The 19,638-nt window shown below is 41.1% G+C and overlaps 1 protein-coding gene across 8 annotated transcripts in view; it reads right to left on the reverse strand.

Moving 5' to 3' along the window:
* Positions 1 to 1,227: 1,227 nt before the first annotated feature.
* The window catches only part of ITPR1 (inositol 1,4,5-trisphosphate receptor type 1), a 395,541-nt gene continuing 377,130 nt past the window's right edge, over positions 1,228 to 19,638 (reverse strand). For all 8 annotated transcript variants that reach the window (XM_043977918.1, XM_043977916.1, XM_043977917.1 and 5 more), the window contains 2 exons: positions 15,686 to 15,847; positions 1,228 to 2,658 (listed from right to left, as the gene is read on the reverse strand). In XM_043977918.1, coding sequence (XP_043833853.1) covers positions 2,572 to 2,658; positions 15,686 to 15,847 — 249 coding nt within the window. In that variant the 3' untranslated portion in view covers positions 1,228 to 2,571. The remainder of the gene's footprint in view (positions 2,659 to 15,685; positions 15,848 to 19,638) is intronic.

The raw sequence follows: 19,638 nt of genomic DNA on the forward strand, positions 1-19,638 counted from the left end.
CAGTTTTGCTGAGGCTGGCAAACTGAACCAAGATCTGTATCTTAAGTGACAGGATTCAAATGGAACATGACAAATTCATGGGTGCTATAACCTGAACATGTCAATGCAGAACTTTCCAGTGAACACGATGGGACTTGGAGAACAAACCACACATGCCACAGGTTTATATTGTATTGGACAACTTGAGAGAGAAAGGGGAAGAAAATTGGCCGAAGGCTGCAAAGATTGTCTCTGCCTCTCTCATGGGTTTTTAGCAATAGCCTCATTTATTTCTTTGTTTCTAGATACACACCTTCAAATATCTTGGGGTTGACTTAATGTGGAAACAATACTGTAACAATGAATTTACTGGTGAATTGATAATAAATAACTTATCGGGGCAGCTAGGTGGCACAGTGGATAGAGCACCGGCCCTGGAGTCAGGAGTACCTGAGTTCAAATCCGGCCTCAGACACTTAACACTTACTAGCTGTGTGACCCTGGGCAAGTCACTTAACCCCAATTGCCTCACTAAAAAATAAATAAATAAATAAATAAATAACTTATCACTACACCTCCCCTACCTCAAAATCTTAAACATGACCAAAGCAATTGCAATGAACACTGTTGATATAAAACATTCCCAATTCTGCGACCTATTTCTCAACTTTAGGTAACAATTTTTATTCATCAGAGCATACAGGAAAGCAGAGTCAGAAGCCCCTTTTTCTGCAGGAGAGCGAGTGGGCTCTCTGACCAAATTTTGGTCAAAGCTCTGCCCGCTAGAAAGTCTCTTGCCACAACTCTGTCATCTGGAGTTGACCATGCTGTCAGGGACACTCCTAGATGACAGATAGCCAGTCAGATTGATTGCCTAATGAATCCAAGGCAGCAGAAACAGACAAACACGCCTAGCTTTGTGTTGTGACACATACCAGGTTGTCATGACAGCCTGCTTGATAATCCCTGTGGTAGAAGAATGAATGAATATTGTATTAAATATGTCCTGCTATTGGCTCTCAGACTTAGCGTGTTCCCAGTACAATGAGGGGGAGCAGAGTATTCCTCCATACTCTATATCAGCCCCCCCCCCCCGCCCCACAATCAGGCAATGTTTATCTGTACCCAAACCCTTTGTCTTTCTGATGATTGAAACTTAGCCTAAATAGAAAATTTATGTGGAGTGCCTAAGTGTGGAAAAAGAAACACTGGATTCTCCCAAACAAACACCAGCAGTCTATCACCATATAGTAGTATTCTGCATCATTTATTTAAATATCTATCTTTATTTATGCATTTACAAACTTTAGTAGTACTCATTTTGTAACTCTGCTTTCAGTACATTTTAAAACTATTTGCAGAGAAATCATCTTTTTTTTTTTTAAAATGAGGTCCATGTACAAAACTAGGCGACAGATATAAAAAAGTTTCCTTTCATACTTTTTCAGCCGTCAAGAAAAATAAATCAAGTGACAAAAACAAAATCAAAACACTGTGGCTCGTTCACAAGTATTACATGTCAGTGCTCAACTACAAGTCCTAATGGGATATAGTTTCTATTTCAATTGGTATAATGCATGTCTGTTTAAAACTTCTAATTGGTACAGCATGTCGCATGTGATGAAATAAGAAAAATCAATCCTGCATTTGGATCAGTGAATCTAGAAACCATCATTTATTCATTCCTTTACAGCATAGCACAACCCCCACCCCAGGAGATGACACTGATTGGCCAGCAGTGTGCATACATCCTCAACTTGGCAGAAAAAGTTCCCTTTAAGAAATTCATTAACAAGCATTTTTTTGCCTGAGCCTCTACTTTGACCCTTTGCTTTTAAAGAAATCATCAGTTCGATCAAGAATAATTTAGAAGCATAAAATAATGTATAAAACTAAAATGACTTTTTTTAAAAGATTTTTTTTCTATGGATACCAATTCAAGAGCTCATAGCTTTCCGGCTACGTTACTGAAAGATGGAGGCACCAATGCCACCAACCACAAGAAAATGGCATCATCATGGAATCATTATGTAGTACAAAATGCCCAGGGTCCTGAAACTTGCTATGAATACAGTTTGGCAGCTGCCTTCTTTGCCTGATATTTAACCATTTATTACAGAGTATTAACACACCAGCTTCAAAGATGTGCACTCCCTTTTGGACACTCAGGAGTTACAAACATGTTGTGATTGCATAATTCATATTGCACAATTGTATAAAAACATAAATACTGGCTATTCTAGTTTTTTTTAAATACAAAATACAGGTCACATACTTATTCTATAATCCTGTTCAAGTGCAATTCAGGTGCTTTCTTTAGTCCTTCCAAAAAAAGGCATTTTTGATATTTTTTTTTGGCACAAATGAAACCTCACCGTGCCAACACTTCTAATTACAATACATATACCCCAACCTTTATAGTAGCAATCATATACATACAGTATAAAACTGGGTATTTACAAATGTACTAAACACACAGATGTAGCTTTAGTGGTTGAATCTGAACCTCTGCTTAGCATTATTCACGCTAATAATAATAATAATAATATTAATAATGATAATGGTTAAATACTACCCCTCTATTTCATTGACTTATGCTGGTTGCTGCGGGTTGACGTTCATGTGAGGAGGATGTCCTAGAAGGCCAATTCTCTGTTTCTGCTTCCTTTGTTCTGTCATCTGGAAAGTTAAAGAGTTTTCTCATTAGACCCAGACGCTTCCTGTGCGTCAAATCTCATAATGAACCAGAGATGTACCTCTGTGGTTATGGTTTACACTGAAAGCCACTTTCTACAAATAATGTACTTCCACTCGACTCAACACACCGAACATCAAAAGGAGCATCTCCCCGGGGCAGAATGGGGAATTCTGTGAACCTCCTCATGCACTGTGACATTCAAGCACGCTGCCTCATTCCTGTTTCACAAGGGAAAAATGCAGCAGAAGAGTACAGGGAGAAGCACAGTGACTTGTGTGGAGCAGGCAGAAAACGCCTGCTGAATGAATGGGGCCCCTGCAGTATTTTACCCCGAGTGAACACCCATTGGAAAATGGCTTCTTTATGTAACGTGTCTTTAAGGAAAATACTTAGAGAAATCTTTCCCACTACAGGACTAACTAATTAGATGACATTTCTTTGGGGTACAATCAAAGGGTCACAAAACCAGAGAATCACAGAGCTATAACTGAAGGGATCTTAGAGGACATGGATTCCAACCTCCTTGTTTCACCGACACGGAAGCTGAGGACACTGAAATGGATTAAGTGACTCTCCCCAGGTTCTAGAGTTATTAAATGACTGAGGGAGGATTTGAACTCAGGTCCTCCTAACTCCAATCCTAGGGCTTTATCTATAAAGTCACCTAGCTGCCATTTTCTTCCAAAACTCACCCGGCTAAGTGCTTAAGAGAAGTGAACCCCTATTGATACATAAGTACAAACATTTCAGAACATCTGTGTTTTTACTGGTGCTGGCATTCCCTTGATCAGCAAATTTCATAGCCCCTCTATGTCTCAGTTGACAGTCTTTATGATGAGCCATGGGTAAATTAGTCATCATACCCAATAAGCTCTAATTGTATGTATTTTATTGTTATGTTTTATTGTTTTTGTTTTTGTGTTTTTTTGTGGGGCAGTGGGGGTTAAGTGACTTGCCCAGGATCACACAGCTAGTAAGTGTCAAGTATCTAGGCCGGATTTGAACTCAGGTTCTCCTGAATCCAAGGCCGGTGCTTTATCCACTGCGCCCCCTAGCTGCCCTGTTATGTATTTTCTATGTGAGTGTGTGTGTGTGTAAGAGTGAAAAATCATGCTTTGCTCAGAATTAATAACAAAGTCACAGGTATTGAGAACATTGCAAACATGGAGAGGCAGTTTGATAGCGTGGAAAGAGCTATGGACTTGGATTTTGAATTTTACTTTCCTGGGTCTGAGCAAGTCCCTCTCCTGCCTGAGCAGCTCCCGTGGCTCCCTGCTGCATCAGTTTGCATTTAAAGCCCTCTTTAGTCTGGCTCATACCCTCTCATATCCCTGACATATCAGCCTAAGTGGCTGACTTGATATCTCCCTGTGCCTGCCTGATCTCCAGCTGCACCCCAAGTCTAGAATATGCTCCTGCTCTCTTCTGCCTCATGGAATCCCTGACCACCTTTAAGGCTTGGCCCACTGGCTGCCTCCTCCAAGAGGTCTCCCTCATGCCCCAGTGGATAGGGCTTTCCCTGAAGCTACTCTCTATTTTGTACCGGTTCATGTGCACACATGCTCTTTTTCCTTTATAGAAGGTCACCTCCTTGAGGTTAAGGGGCAGGGTTAGTGCCCAAGTCTGTGCCTGGCATCCAGCACGTAGTACATACTCAATCAAATGGAACTCGAGTGTCTGGAAAGGGGGAATCTGTGCTCAACCTGGGCTGTCTGACTTTTCTGTCACTGGCTTGCATGAAGGTAGAAGCAGCAATTCATCAGTTCTGCGGATGACCCCAACTTAGTGCGGTGAGAGGAAGAGAGGGCTAACACACTGTGTGAATAAAGCAGGATCCCTAAACAACTTGTCAGACCACAACATGGGGCTATTGAGGAAGATTAAATTTAATTGGGATAAATGTAAAGTTACCCTTGGACTCAAGAAATCAACATCACAGCACAAGACATGAGGGATTTTAGTGGACTACAGGTTCCACAGGAGTTGACAGTGGGGGAAACACAAACCAAAAATACAAATGTGACCTTGGGCTGTATCAAGAGAAGCAGAACTTCCAGGAAGAAGGAGGTGAGAGTCCAGTTGTATTTTCTCCTGCTTAGAATAAACCTGGGCTGTTGTGTTCTATTCTGAACATCATATTCTTGGAAGGATATTAATAAACAGCAAATTGACCAGAAGAGGGACAACCAGGCTCATAAAGGGCCTCAAATCAGTGCAGACAAAAGGTCTGGGGGGTTACATGACAACTGTCATCAACTACTTGAAAGGCTGTTCATGGAAGAAGGATTAGATTGTTTTGGTCTTGTGAGGCAGACCTATGGGGAGTAGACAGAAGTTGCAAAGTAGCTAATTTAGGCTTAATATAAAGGGGGGGGAAATTTCCTTATACTTCAGGCTTTTAGGTGGGAGGCAGGGGGTTTCTCCTCACTGGAGCGCTCTAAGAATGTCTGGATGGCCATTTGTTGGTGTGTCCTAGTCTCAGCAGCCACTGAGCTTCCTTCGGACTCTGGCATTTTGGGAGTCCATGAAGACATAAAGTGCTATAGAAATGTCAACTCATTATGAAACATTACCTGGATGGTTTATAGGATCCCATGCAAAAAGCATCAGGTGTGAACAAAATCTTAGTCAATAAAGAAGTGGGCTTCTTGTGCAAATGAGAAAAACCCTAGACTGCCTCAGAAGAATCAATGAGCTCTCTCTTCTTACCTAAGCATGCTTCAGAACATCGAAATCACCCATGTTCCAGGCTCTGTAATAAGTATTGGGGATGAGTCACAAAGAATGACACCATCCCAAACCTAGTGACTGTCACCATGAATGACACCAAAGGCCACTCTCCCAAGGCTCTAGTCTTCAGCAGCCAATTGTCTGGAAGTCTGGTTTGCCTGAAAAATGTCTCTAAGGCAGATGTTTGGTACGATTCAACACTCATGTAGCATCGACTGTATTCTGGAAATGTGCTATGGGTTAGAAATATAGACCTAAACATGACCTTCAAAGAGCTTATAATCTAGTAGCGAGAATAAGGCAAATAAGCAAACATAATCGAAGTAGTGCGTCATAGTGCCTGAGAGAAGGATGGGGTGTTGTGATCAGAAGGAGGCTGATTATGTCATGTTATAGTTATTGGCAGCTGAACCATATCAGATAGAACCTGGGTGTGGCCGACTGAGGAAGCTTAGACTTTATACTTTGGCTAACAAATCCCTGATTAACAAATCATATTCTTCATAGAACCTGTGTGTGTGTTTGTGTGTGTGTGTGTGTGGGGGGGTCAGCGGCCTGCATAAAAATGGCATAACACTTTCACTGTGTCAGAGAAAATCTAAACATTTAGGTGGATTGATTTGTTTCCTAAAATGTCAAGTGTCCTGGAGGACTTGAAAACTATATACCTAAGTGTGATTTTTTTTTTTTTTTAAAAAGCATCTAAGGGGCAACTAGGTGGCGCAGCGGATAAAGCACTGTCCCTAGTTTCAGGAGGACCTGAGTTCAAATCCAACCTCAGACACTTGACACTTACTGGCTTTGTGACCCTGGGCAAGTCACTTAACCCTCATTGCCCTGCCCCCCCCCCCAAAGCATCTAAAACATCTCCACTATCATGAAACATAGCTAAGGGTTCCTTTAGCCTTTGCTGGAGCCAGATGCCATTTCTAGACTATTCCATAAGCCATGTGAACCAACAGGGTACACAGGTGGCAAATATTTCCAGGAAGCATTTTAGAAAATCTCCAATTTTAACAAAGGACAGAGCTTGTACAGTCCTGTTACCTTACTTAACAGCCTCAGTTGGAGTTGGGAGCCCTAAGGTGAGAACTAGAACTCTGGAGGGAAGTATGTTCTTCCAAAATTCCATTCAAGAAGGAAAATCTGATATAGTATCCCTAGCTGAAGAATGAATCCCCAGTACACCTGAACACGGCACTCTCTATAGGACAGCTCTTGACTTATTTCACCTCCTTGTTGGTAGTTCAAACATCGAGCTCAACTCTCTGACCTTTGCTTCCCTGGCTGGTGACCTTCCATGGAACTCAGGATCCTGCTGTTCTCATTTACTTCTTGCAATCTAACGGAATCTGATTCAGTGCTTTGTGCTAAGTTTATCTGGATGAGTCTCAACAGATAATTCTAATGAATTGTGGATTTTCAGGGCTTTTAATTCCATCTAATATAGGGTATCTTAAATTATCCAAGAGTAATCAAACTTTGTTGTCATTGTTGTTTTCGTGGAGCAGCAAGGATTAAGTGACTTGCCTGGGGTCACAGAGCTAGTAAGTGTCAAGTGTCTGAGGCCTGATTTGAACTCAAGTCCTCCTGAATCCAGGGTTGGTGCTTTATCCACTGTGCCACCTAACTGCCCCCAAACTTTTTATACCTAATACTGATCATTTTTTAGTCTCTTAATTCTGTGACCTTTGTAAGGATACCCCATCTAAATCTGAGGGCCTTTTAAACTGATGTGTGCTGACCAGCCTACTTCAAACTAGCTCATTCCCAACGCTATGTCTGTCAACAGAACCACCATTTTTCTAGTTATCCAGGTGCAAAACCTAAGAGTCATCATTGATTGATACACCTAACCAGTCTCCAAGTCCTGCCAACTGCTCCTTCTCCATACCTTGGATCCAGTTCTTCCTTTCCACTGAAACTGCTCTTCTCTTCGGAGTCACCTTCTCAGGCACAACTTCCCAAAGTAGCTTCCCTAACACCAGTTTCTCTCCTCTATAACCCCCCTTTACAAAAGGGATCAGTTTTCTTAAAAACACCCCTTTCATCAATGTCCTATTTCTTTTTCTTTTTTCTTTTTTTTTTGCAGGGCAATTGGGGTTAAGTGATTTGCCCAGGGTCACACAGCTAGTAAGTGTTAAGTGTCTGAGGTTGGATTTGAACTCAGGTCCTCCTGAATCCAGGGCCAGTGCTCTATCCACTGCGCCACCTAGCTGCCCCCCACTGTCCTATTTCTATCCTGCCTTTCATTGTCAGACTCCTAGAAAGAGCAGTCAATACTCATTGCCTCCAGTACCTTCCCACCCACTGTCTCTTCAGCCCTTGTAATCTGGCTTCTGACTCCTTCACTTGACTAAAACTACTTTCTCAGACTGCAAATGGTTAATAAAAAGGTGCCCTTTACTCCTTCTTCACTTTCCTTGTCCTCTCTGAAGCTTTTGACATAAGTGGATCACTCTGCAGCTTATTTTCTTCTCTCCTGACTTTCCATGACACTTTCTTTTCTTGGCTTCTTCTGCCTCATTATCTTCCCAAAAGATGAATGTCTTCCAAGGCTCTGTGTCTTTTGTATCACAGGTGCTTAGCACAATGCCCGGTACATAGTAGGCACTTAATGAATTTGTACTTACTGACTCTTCTGTTTTCTACACTCTCCCATGGTGATCTCACTCATCCTTGGGTTATGATCTCTAAACCAGAATGCCAAATTTATTAAAGTATCAAAATATCTGGCCCTAATCTCTCCCCTGAACGGTCCTACTTCTTCAGCTGCCTGCTGGGTAGCTCTACTTGGATGTATCCCTGATATCTCAAAAGCAGCATGTCCATAATGGAACTTGGATGTATCCCTGATATCTCAAAAGCAGCATGTCCATAATGGAACTCACTTCCCTGCCTTCAGAGGTCTCTATTTCTGTTGAAGGGATCTCCATGCTCTCAATCACTCAGCGTGTAACCTCAGCATCGTCTTCAGCTTTTCCTTCTCATTCCCCTGCTTCCTTCTTCTAGCCAGATCAGACACCAAATCCCACTGATTTTACTTTTGTAACATCTTTCAGTTTCCTCTCCTTCCTCCTCAAATAGCCACCATTCTGGTTCAGGTTTTTATCACTTTTTTTCCTGGTCTACTGCAGTGATTTGCTAACTGATGTCTTTGACCCTAGTTTCTCTCATCTCCATTTCATTCTTTTAAAAAAAAAAAGCTAAAATAAATAAAAGTTTAAAAAAAATCTTTGTAATGCACAGGGCTATTTATGTTCCTCTTCTGCTCAGGAATATCTGGTGGCTTACTGTTGCCTCTAGAATCAATACAGACCACTGGTTTGGCATTCAAGGCCCTCCACAATCTCACCCTACCTTACCTTTTCACTTTCATTCATATCGTTTCCCATTCTTGTTATGACAGAGTTGAATTAGTAGCTGCTGCCCAATGTTCCATCTCCCTTTATGCCTCAGTGCTGCCTGTCAATTTCCTTATGTCTCTTTAAAATGCAACTCAAGCGCCACTTCTTTAATGGAGCCTTCCTTGATGCACTTCAATTACTAGGGCTCTCTCCCTCCTCAAATTACCTTGTCTAGATTAATCTTTGTTCATTTTCCCTGTGTATTTGGTGTAATACATCTTTGTGTCTTTTCGTTATTACCCTCCCCCATTCATCCACCTGTCCCCACCCACAATGTCCATGACATTGAAGTCGAAAGAGAATCGGTTGGAATCCCGGCTTTCCTATTTATGGAATCTTGAGTCAGTCATGACTTCCCTAGGCTTTGGTTTCCTCCTGGAAACTGGTTGGAGCATTGGTCATGGATTTGGAAATACCTAAGTTCACTCTCACCTCAGCTGCTTACTAGTTGTGTGACCCTGGGCAAGTCATTTCACCCCTTATCTTCCTTACTTTCTTCAACTGTAAAACAGGGATCATCACAGCAACTACTTCCCAAGGTTGTCGTGAGAATCAAATGAGCGAACATTTGTATAGTGCTCAGCACATAGTGGACACTTAATAAAGACTTGTCCCACCCTCTCTTTTCTTTCCCTTCTCCCCTTCCCCCTCCACTATAAAATGGAGACAGGCTAGATGAGGCATCTCCCTTCACTACATCTATGTTCCCCTGAGGACACCAGCTGTCACCTTCATCTTGGTCATACCCAGGTGTGCTGCCAAATGTTGAACAGGCAGCTCTCCCAGGCCAGGTGAGAGCTGGTTCCAGTCAATCCTTGTTTATGCTCTTAGTCCCCAGCATCGTACTTTTCATTTATTACATTTGTCAAATGTAACTGAATCATTTCACTCTTCTGCTACAAAACATGCAGTAGCTTTTTAGCACTAGGGGGCAAGTTCTAAGCTCTTAGCTTTGGTTTACAGGGCCCTCAACTTTTCACTGCCTACAACTACTCATTTTTCCCCTCTTATTATTGTCCAATGTGAACACTCTTAGGCTGTCTCCTATACACATTCTTCACTCACTTTCATCCCAAACAGATCATGGCTACCCCAATCTCCATGCTGACCTACCTGAGATAGCCCACCACATCTTCCCTATTTATCTAAATTGCTAGTCATTTGTCAGAGTCCCCCATGAAGATTTCTTTGACTATTATTATTATTATTATTATCCCACATTGACCTCACTTCTCTTAACAAAACTATTTTCAAAATTTATTAAATTGGACTGACACTACAAAGCAGAAATCATTACAGAATATAAAATCAAGGGCTCAGGAGGCTCCACTGGTAACATTGCCCTTACCTGCTTTGGGCTGCTCAAGATAGGGAAGATATCATGTATGAATTCATATTTTGTGTCTGAGTGTGGATTATGTGTCATAAATCACTATTCAGATATTTATGTAGATATCACTATTTAGATATTTATGTAGAGCTATAACTAGGATAAACCAGGGCATTGCCCCAGAACACCGAAACTTAGAGAGTGTTGTCAGTAAGAAGAACAAAACTTAGTGTAGCACTTGGTTAACAAGAACAACTATTCCAAGAGGACTCATCTCCAAGGGATCAGAGGCCTCTTATCAGTTTGAAGTCTTGTTTCTGGAAGGCTGGGCCCTCTTTTCGAAGTTTCGTCCCCCTACAACTCAATTTGTTGTTGTCCTGATGCATTCTGTGGTGCTAGTCATGGTGCTTTGTCTTCCCATTCAGTTTATGAGCTACTGGACGGGAAAGGCCAATCCGTTTATTTTCATTTTTTTGTGACCCCTAGAACTGTGCACACTGTAGGCACTCAAAATTTGTCAAATCAGTGAATGTTTGATATCCAGCTTATGAGGCTTCCTTGAAAAACAGTAACAAACATATGGTTAATTTTTCAAGGTTCTGAATGACTGTGGTTTGTAGACATCTTGTAGATTGTAATTCAAAGCTGGTATTTAAGTGGCTGCCATAAAGAAGAAGAATTAAGGCAGTTGCCGGGAGAGTCTAATGGTCATCCCTCCTGGCAAGTGGTCATCGAAAGATTTCAACTAGAAGGAAACTTGGGCAGGGGAGCAGTAATAGAAACAAACCAATATGATTCACAGGGAAGATAGTCTAGGTCTGCAAGAGCTAAGGGTCAACATCTGTATGGGATAATATATTATTGTATATAGGAACCTTCAGTAGCCAGAAACTCATCTGCTATATTCTGGTCTATAGTCTCAAATGATTTTCCCTATCTGTTAGCCTAATTTCATGCCTCACACATAATCCAATAACCACTAGCATGTTCCACAGCATAATTACCAACACCAGGATCAAAGCTTATTCTCCCCCTCCAGGTTTATTTCTTCCCCTGGATCTGGACAGCTGAACTATTATTGACCTTTGTTTGACTGAAAGGTAAGGACATTTAATTCTTTTAATGGCACTGCCATAGTCTGAGCTCTGCAAAAAGAGTGCTATTTTACTTATAGGAGTGAGAGAATTTTACTCACAGGATGCAAGTACAAATACCCTTGTGATTGTGGCATGGTAGAAAACTCCCTTCCCCAAAGCAGATCGAAGTTAGTACCTCTCCTATGCCAGAATAGATTAAATTCTGGGGCGTTGGGTAAGTCACATGGAGGTTCAATGACTTACCCAGGGTCACATAGTTAATAAGAGCCTTGAACCCAGGTAGTCTTGAACCCAGGCTTTACACTCTATCCACGATTTCATCTGATTTCTGGCTAAATAATTTTTATGTACTGAAACTTATCTCTCTTCCCTCTGAACTGAGGATGAACATTTTGAAGTGCTGTTGTTTTTTTCTATCTCTCTTAACCCCCAAATGAGCTCTACTTTCATCATTCAGCGTGCTTTGACATTATTGATCTAGACAAGAAGTAACAACAGGACAACAAAGTACACTGTGGCTTTTAAAATCAGAGACAGCAAAGTGTCTGAAAATATCTTCATAAAAATCTATACGATTGGAGACAAAGGGTGAATTCCAATTTTCTAACATCAAGCTCTAAATAATTTATAGTGGGGTAGGGGAGGTGCACAGGAAGGAAGGGTCAGCAACCCTGCAGAGATGCCATAATCTGCCCATAATGAGACTCTATAATTTTACTTTGTAAGTATGATTTCCTGATGTAGGAAGCTCTTCTTATTCAGAAGACACAAAAATCTGAAAACTCAACTAATCAGAATTATTTTTATGGTCCTGGATGATAATTCCTATAATGACTGTGAAGCATCACAAGGTTCTGAAGTGCCTTCCGAATCGAAATCTACAGCTGGATATATTTGAATTCTTTGAGGAATGGGAACAGCTTAAATCTTTTTACTCTTTGTTATGCAGAATATCCAATGAACATTATTAAAATATCCATTCCCTAACCCTGCTAGTTGACTCATATTGTTTTTGTAGTACTTCTCAACCAATGGTTAACTCCTGTAAGAAATAATTTCTTGAATTCCCTAAGCCTGTAGGGTATTCTAGGTTTTCAAGCATTTCCAGAATTCCCAATACAGGCACTGAAACAAATGAGGGTTATGATTCTACATGAAAGATGGGAACAAATCTAGAATAAAGACACTGGCATAAAAAATACACATTCTTATGTATTATGTTCTACTCCTTGGAAGAGGATTCCACATTTCGGATTCTGGATTTCTCAGGAGAGAAGGTTTACCTAACACCACTTGGAACAAACTCAAATGACCTTTTTTAGCTCTTAGGGTTTTAACTGACACCTTGGACACTTGTTTTGAAATTGGAACTTTAAAGAGCAGCAAATAATTGTGTAGAGGCCAACACCAAAAATTACACAAACTTCAAATGATTTGTTGACCCATCATGGTAGTTGGGGGACCACCACATCTCTAAGAGATGATGGAGCCCAGTTGTCTACTGAAGGAGCCACACCCCTGAAATGACCACCTTTCAAAGCTGGTGGCTTTTATGACTATTACATATGTTTCCTGTTCACTAAATTTTTTTCCAGGAATTAAAAAAAAATCAAAGCTTTTTAAAATTAGAGTGGTAAAGCTGCAAGAATTCTCAAAAATTACTATTTCAAAAAATGGGAATTTTGTTAAATTCCCAGTTAAGTGTAATTTTTGTTTTGTTTTGTTTTTTAGTGAGGCAATTGGGGTTAAGTGACTTGCCCAGGGTCACACAGCTAGTAAGTGTTAAGTGTCTGAGGCCGGATTTGAACTCGGGTACTCCTGACTCCAGGGCCGGTGCTCTATCCTAAGTGTAATTTTTTTTTTTTAAAGTAGAATCCAGAGGATCTTTAAGATGGATTCCTTAAATTTGACATAATTACCTAAGACTCATGCAACAAGTTTTGATTTTCAAACCAAGTACAGAAAAAAGATTTGTCAGTTACAGAATCAAAAGCATCTTTGTGCTAACATCAAATTAGAAGAAAACCCAATTCCATAAAGAAGAAAAGATAGGATGTATTTACCGCATAATTGTGCTATCTTATCACCAATTAAAACAGAAGTATGTGTTCGAGGGAACTTGTAAGAATGAATAAACTTGACTTCTCATCTGCCTTTGGAGATCATGTTTCCAAAAACAGATTCATTTTTTTCTCCTTGTTCACGACAAGAGCATCTCTTGGATCCTGGGTAAAGTTATCATAAAGGACACACTTTATGAAAAAGGCTAAAAATGTGGCCAGAGCAAAGAGTTAGCCATTTAATGTGTATGAAAGCCTGTCTATGGTCATAATTTTTTGCCTTGCTCAGAGCAGGGATGTATTTTCTGAACTGAAGCTAAAGTTTTAGTTTTAGTAAGAAAATGTTAACTTGGATTAAAATTTACCAGTAATACCAATTTACTAATGATAAAATTTACCAATAACAAAATGAGAGGTAATAATACATCTACCAGCCTCACTTCTCAACTGAACATATACCTTCTTCAATTTCACAAAGCAGTAACGGAGAAAAACAGAAGGAAAACTAGTGTATTGAAGACAACCAATATACACCTCACTATATCTAGCTCACTTCTGCAAAAGAGTAAAATTTACTTGGTACAGGCTGTCCAGTTGTAACTTGTACATTCTATAGAAAAGGGTTTGCTCAATAATATGCTGTGATCCACTGACAACTACAACGTGAGCTAAGCACCTATGGACAATGTGGTCCAGACAGAAATTTCAATGAACTCTCCATTGAATGGAAAATGTGCTTGGCTTAGCAGAAGCATGCTCCAGAGAGCCTCCAGTTGTGATACTGAGACATTACAATGAATGGGCATAGTGGTTTTTGGTCAGACTGACCACTGATTGCTAGAATAGTGGAGATGCTGTCATTTGGGAACTCTAGGCATAAACAAAAGTCTGCGTGGCGAGGGTTTTCCTCTTTTGGAAATGCTATTAGGCCTCAATAAGGGATGAAGGATTCTCATACTTGGCATTTCTGGACTGGAATAAGGTCACCCACAGGATTTTTAATATATATATATATTTTAAAAACCTTCTAACTGTACTGAGATTTTTCTAGCAACAGATCACTCAAAAGGGAGAAGAACTGCATCATCAATAGATGTTATATGAACTTTGCTTTTCTCTTCAAAGGGCAGGAGAGAAGCTGCTGCAACAGACTTACTTTCACCAACTGGCTGAAATGTGTGGACCATTTGTCAAATGTTTCACCATGGGAGCAAAAGTTGATAAAAATAATAAGCCAAGTAATCTAGTTATATCTTCATTAGTTTTCCTTTTTTAGGTTATTACTCATTTTAGGTGGCTATCAAGCTCTGAGCTTAGGACAGATTTCATGAAGAAGGATTTCTCTCTTTCTCATTAGGCTCTTTAATATACTTTATTTGGTACATTAGGCTGCATGCTGTCTGGGGCCAGGGCTTGGCTTAATTTCGTTGGGAAATAAAGAAATTCAGAGTAGGGTTAATAATACTTTGTGAACTGTGTCCAAAAATGATCCCAGGAACACTTCATGTGTGTGTGTATGTGTATATATATATATATGTGTGTGTGTGTGTGTGTGTGTGTGTGTGTGTATGTATGTATGTATATATACATGTGTGTGTGTGTACACACACACACATACATACAAGTAGCAAACCACTATGCTTGCTTCTTATATAGTACCTGCACAAAGACTTCTTATGCAAAATGGGTAATCTTACCAAGAAGGGGATTAAAGTGATTTGAGTTGTACATCTGAAATACACTCTCATTCAGATGTCTCAGACTGTTGGAGTGATGTGCTAATAAGGTCAAAGTCCCAAGCCTGGTTGCCCCAGGTCCCCACTCACTTTGTTAATTGATCCCATCCCACACAACTGCCTCACAGCCCCACCCTATGTCAGCAGACTGTTTGTAAACTGCACGCTGTCCGCATGGAGTGGGGTCAAGCCAGAGTGTGGATGGATCTGCGTTAACCTGTGCTCACTATTACCAAAGACAGCGCTTGTCCTACTAAGGATGGGGAAGGAATGCCATATTTGTATCCGGAGGCCAAGACAGGGCTGGGATTGAAGGAGTGACATTGCTTTGTCATAGGATACATGTGCTCTGTGTACAATTGGTAGGTTCTATTCTTCCCATGCCTGCTCTTGTAGCCTCCAGCCATAGGCATTCTTCACTTCTGTGTTTCATGCTAACCCTGACCCTGCTCAGCAGCTGTGGCCACTGCAATGCACAGTGGGGGAGACTGACCAGCTGCGTGGTTGTTAGGTTGGTATCCGTGACCCAGTCCCTAGTTCCAGTCATGTGAAACTGTGGCAGATTCTTAAATATCTGAGTGAGTTCCTCATGAGATTAGGGGTGGGGAGGGCAGCTGCTGGGAAGATGAAGCGAGGCCCCGCCTTTACCTGGTCCTTTAACTCTGACAGCTGACCGGAGAGATTGGCGACGAGCTTCATGGCGGACTCCAGCTTCTCCTGTAGGCTCCTCAGCTCGTTTTGCTCTCCTTCAGAATCGCTACTGACCAGTGACATGGCACGCATCCTAGGGAACCAGTCCAGATTTCTTTCCTGGAATTGGTGTTAGAAGGGGAAGAACGAGAAAATGTTTTAGAGGGTGACACCAGAACAGCAATAAAGAAATAGAACAAAACTGTATTTGTTTTATCTCTGTGGACAGAAGAACGCTAGACTTTGGGTCAGAGGACCCAGGTTCAAATCCTGCGGTGACCCTTCTTTTTAACTTCCCTTAGCCTCCATTTCCTCATCCATTAAGTGGCAAGTTTAGAGTTGGTGGCTTCTAAGCATCCTCACATCTCTAAATCCATGATCCTATGTTGATGTCTGTATGCCTGCTTTAAGCAGTCATAATTACCAATACATAGCTGATAAAACCTTGGAAATAATGAGATTTTAAGGGCACAAGCACTGATCATAATTAAGATGACTGAGTGTGTCATGGAGGGAAAAGAAGTTGTTCATTTTTATAAAAGACTTTTGTCTTGTGAGGTTGGTGGTGCAACTATTATCTATCTCATTTTTCAAATGAGGAAACTGAGGCTTGGGAAGGTCATACTGGGTAAGTAATTCCAGAACTGGAATTCAAACTCAGGTCTCATGATTCCCAGGATTGAGTTTCTTTCCATTAACCCCTGTTGCATCTTCGTAGGACAGCTAGGTAGAACACCCAGCCCAGAGTCAGGAAGACTTGAGTTCAAATCTGGCCTCAGATACCAGCTGTGTGATGCTAGACAAGTCACTTCACCTTGTTTGCCTCAGTTTTCTCATCTATAAAAAGAGCTGGAGAAGGAAATGGGAAGCTGCTCCAGTATCTCTGCCAAGTCAAGCCCGAATGGGGTGATGAAGAGTAGGACACAACTAAACAATCACATCTTGGGGGGGGGAGAAACTTCACTGTTGTTGTTGCTGTTGTTTTAAACATCTTTCATTCCCTTTCCCCAATTCTTCTATCTCATAAAGCTGCAAAACAGAATTTAACAAAAGGAATAAAATAGTATGTTGAAGAGAGGTGATATTTCGGTCAGTCTTGAGGTAAATCCCAGCAGAGCTTTCCTCTCACCCCAGCCTTTTGATGCCTTCCAACAGCTGGCAGGGTGAGAGGTGAGGGGACAAAACGACAACAATATTTCATCCGTTTTTTTCTTCTTCCTCGCCTCACCCCTCACTATAGACCAGGAGTTCTGTGGCCTGTACCTGATTGCTGGTGAATAGAAAGGGACAGGTCTTCTTGAGTCCCCCACTTCCCCCTTTTCCTATTGCTCTTCTGCCAAACAGCAGGCAAAGCTTGGATAAATGAGCTCTGGACAAGGGGTCAGGAGTAAACATTCGGGCAGGATTTAATCAGCTGTAGAAATGAGGTAAAAAACCCAAGGCATCCGAGGTTCATTTAATCTTCCATCTTTCCCTGACCATCTTGACCTCTAGGGGATGAATTCTAACAGTGTCTAAATCCAGAAGAGCTTTTCTGAATCCCAATGTGCTTTTCTAAAGAAACCAGGAGCCATTCCCCCTGTTTCTTTCCAAAAGACAAAGGCAAGCACATGCATGTGGCCTGTCTTCAGCCAGTACTGTGAACCAGCTGAGGCAATTATACCCCATGTCTTGAATTAAAGCAGGTAGCTACTACAGAAACTGCAAAAAATCTGAAAGCTACTCAAGTGAGAGTTCACGTTGCTGAGATATTCATTAGCACCTGTCTGTGAGCGTGTTCAGGAGAGAGGGATAAGCAACATCCAAAGCAATTTGTTGTACAGAGTCAAGCCTAATCCTTAGCTTTACGAGTGCCTGCTGAGATGGTAATGGTGACTCAGGTCTACCTTGGAACACCTGTAGTAAAGGTCATGATTATAAAAATACAACTTAAGTGGGAACTGTAACTGTCTCGATTTACATATGTCAAAAAGCCCTGAGACAAACAGCTTTCTTGCAAGGAGCTAAACTGTTATCCCATCTTCATCTTTGTCAAAAGCAACATCGATTCACCACCAGCCACTAAGTATTTAACAGAACAATATTTTAGTATCTGTTGGTTTTAAAGAGGCAGACAGGGCATAAGTGTTAAGCAATGGTCTTTCTTCATTTGCCACCTGGGTTTTCTGCAACTAAATGCCCCAAAGTGAGCCCCATGAGTGAACTGTGGAAGCATCTACATATAACAGATACAACATTTTCAAAGCTGACACACAATCTATCACTACCAAGGGTCTTGAGTATATAAACCCCACTTCAGAAGAATTAGTTCAATACTTAACACTTCCAATTCTAGCTCTCTTTCTCTCTCATTTGGCTTCTTCCCTAAAGCCTTAATCCTCACTCTCAGTCACGCCACCCTTGGCTATCTCTCTTTTCTACTCACAGTTGTTATTGACTGGCAATTTCTTCAGTTAGTAGAATTCAGGGGTCTGAAAACCAAGCACTCTGGACAATCTTGAAGGAAGCATGGTGCAGGGGAGGGAGTGTTGACTTTGGACTCTTTGATGCTCACCTGTGTGGCCTTGGGAAAGTAATTTAATCTCCCTGGGCCTTCATTTCTGTACCTGCTAAATGAGGAGATTGAACTAGATGGAGTGTGACATCATTTCTGCCTCTATGATTCCTGTGGGTGAAATCGACTTTACACAGATTCTCATCTGCCCACTTAGGAAATAGACAGGGTTATGGTTTCATGGTCTTATTTTGGAAAATGGGAATCATTCTTCCCTCACAAAAGGTATTCAGAAAACTGTCCAGGGATGGTAAGGGTGGATGACGTTATAGGATGCTAGATGGTTATAACTGATGATAACACTCCGCACATTTTGGTAACCTTCTGTGGTTTACAAAGTGTTTTCCTTACCCCGATCCTCTAAGGTTGGTAGAGCAAGTATGATTATCCCCATCTTATAGATGAAGAAACTGAGCTTCAGGGATTAAATGACTGGTCTGAGGTCACAGCAAGTAAATGTATTTCAAGCCAGGTCTTCTGAGTACAGTGAGGATTCTCTTCCCTTGACCACAGCTCCTGCTCAATCAATATTCCTTTTGATGCTGATATCAAACAATTTCGTATTTTCATGTTGAGGAAAATGGCACTTTAACATTTTAGTCAAACAGAAAGAAAGCCCGAAATGGAAAAAGCTTCGACAAAGAAAGGGAATGGAGGCGATGCAAGTATTGAAGGAACACTGAGAGGAAGTCAACTCAAATGCAGAGATTACAGAATATTTTTAAAGAAATGCAGTTTAAGGACTTAAAATTAGACAGTCATCCCACTGTTATATTATCAATGAATCCATACTGACTGCCTCATATGTAGAGGAGACATTCAGGAAAGCAGCATATTCAAGGAGAGGAAAAACAAAGTCACTCAGTAAAGATTTCTGATGTGTATCTGTGCCCAGTCCTGGACTCAGTTTGGGGTCCAGACTTTGGGATTATGCCACTTTCTCCCCAAACCCACCTCTTTTCTAGACTTCCTTTTCTTTTTAAGGTAACACCATTCTTTCACTCTCCCATCCCAGGTGCTTAATCATGTCATTCTCCTCACTCTCCCTCATCCTACTCTGGGGGTGGGGTGGGGTTGGGGTGGTGGTGGTTGAATAGCCAGCTCCGACCTGAACCGATTGTTAAATTTTCAGTGTAAGCATTTCCACCTCAGAAATAGGCTTACTACAAAACAGGGCTTGATTTACTGTTTTGTTGATTGTCTAGATTTAAGAATGTGATGGAACAAATGTTAATAATACAGATTAAATTTATAAGTGTGTCTTGCAAGTTTTTTCCCCTGGAGAACTGGTTTTTAACCATTTCTCAGTACCCCACTGGCCCAGATCTCCAATTAATTGCCAATCTTTCCATTTCTA

Source organism: Dromiciops gliroides, chromosome 1 (assembly GCF_019393635.1).
Source record: "Dromiciops gliroides isolate mDroGli1 chromosome 1, mDroGli1.pri, whole genome shotgun sequence".
NCBI classification, from domain to species: Eukaryota; Metazoa; Chordata; class Mammalia; order Microbiotheria; family Microbiotheriidae; genus Dromiciops; species Dromiciops gliroides.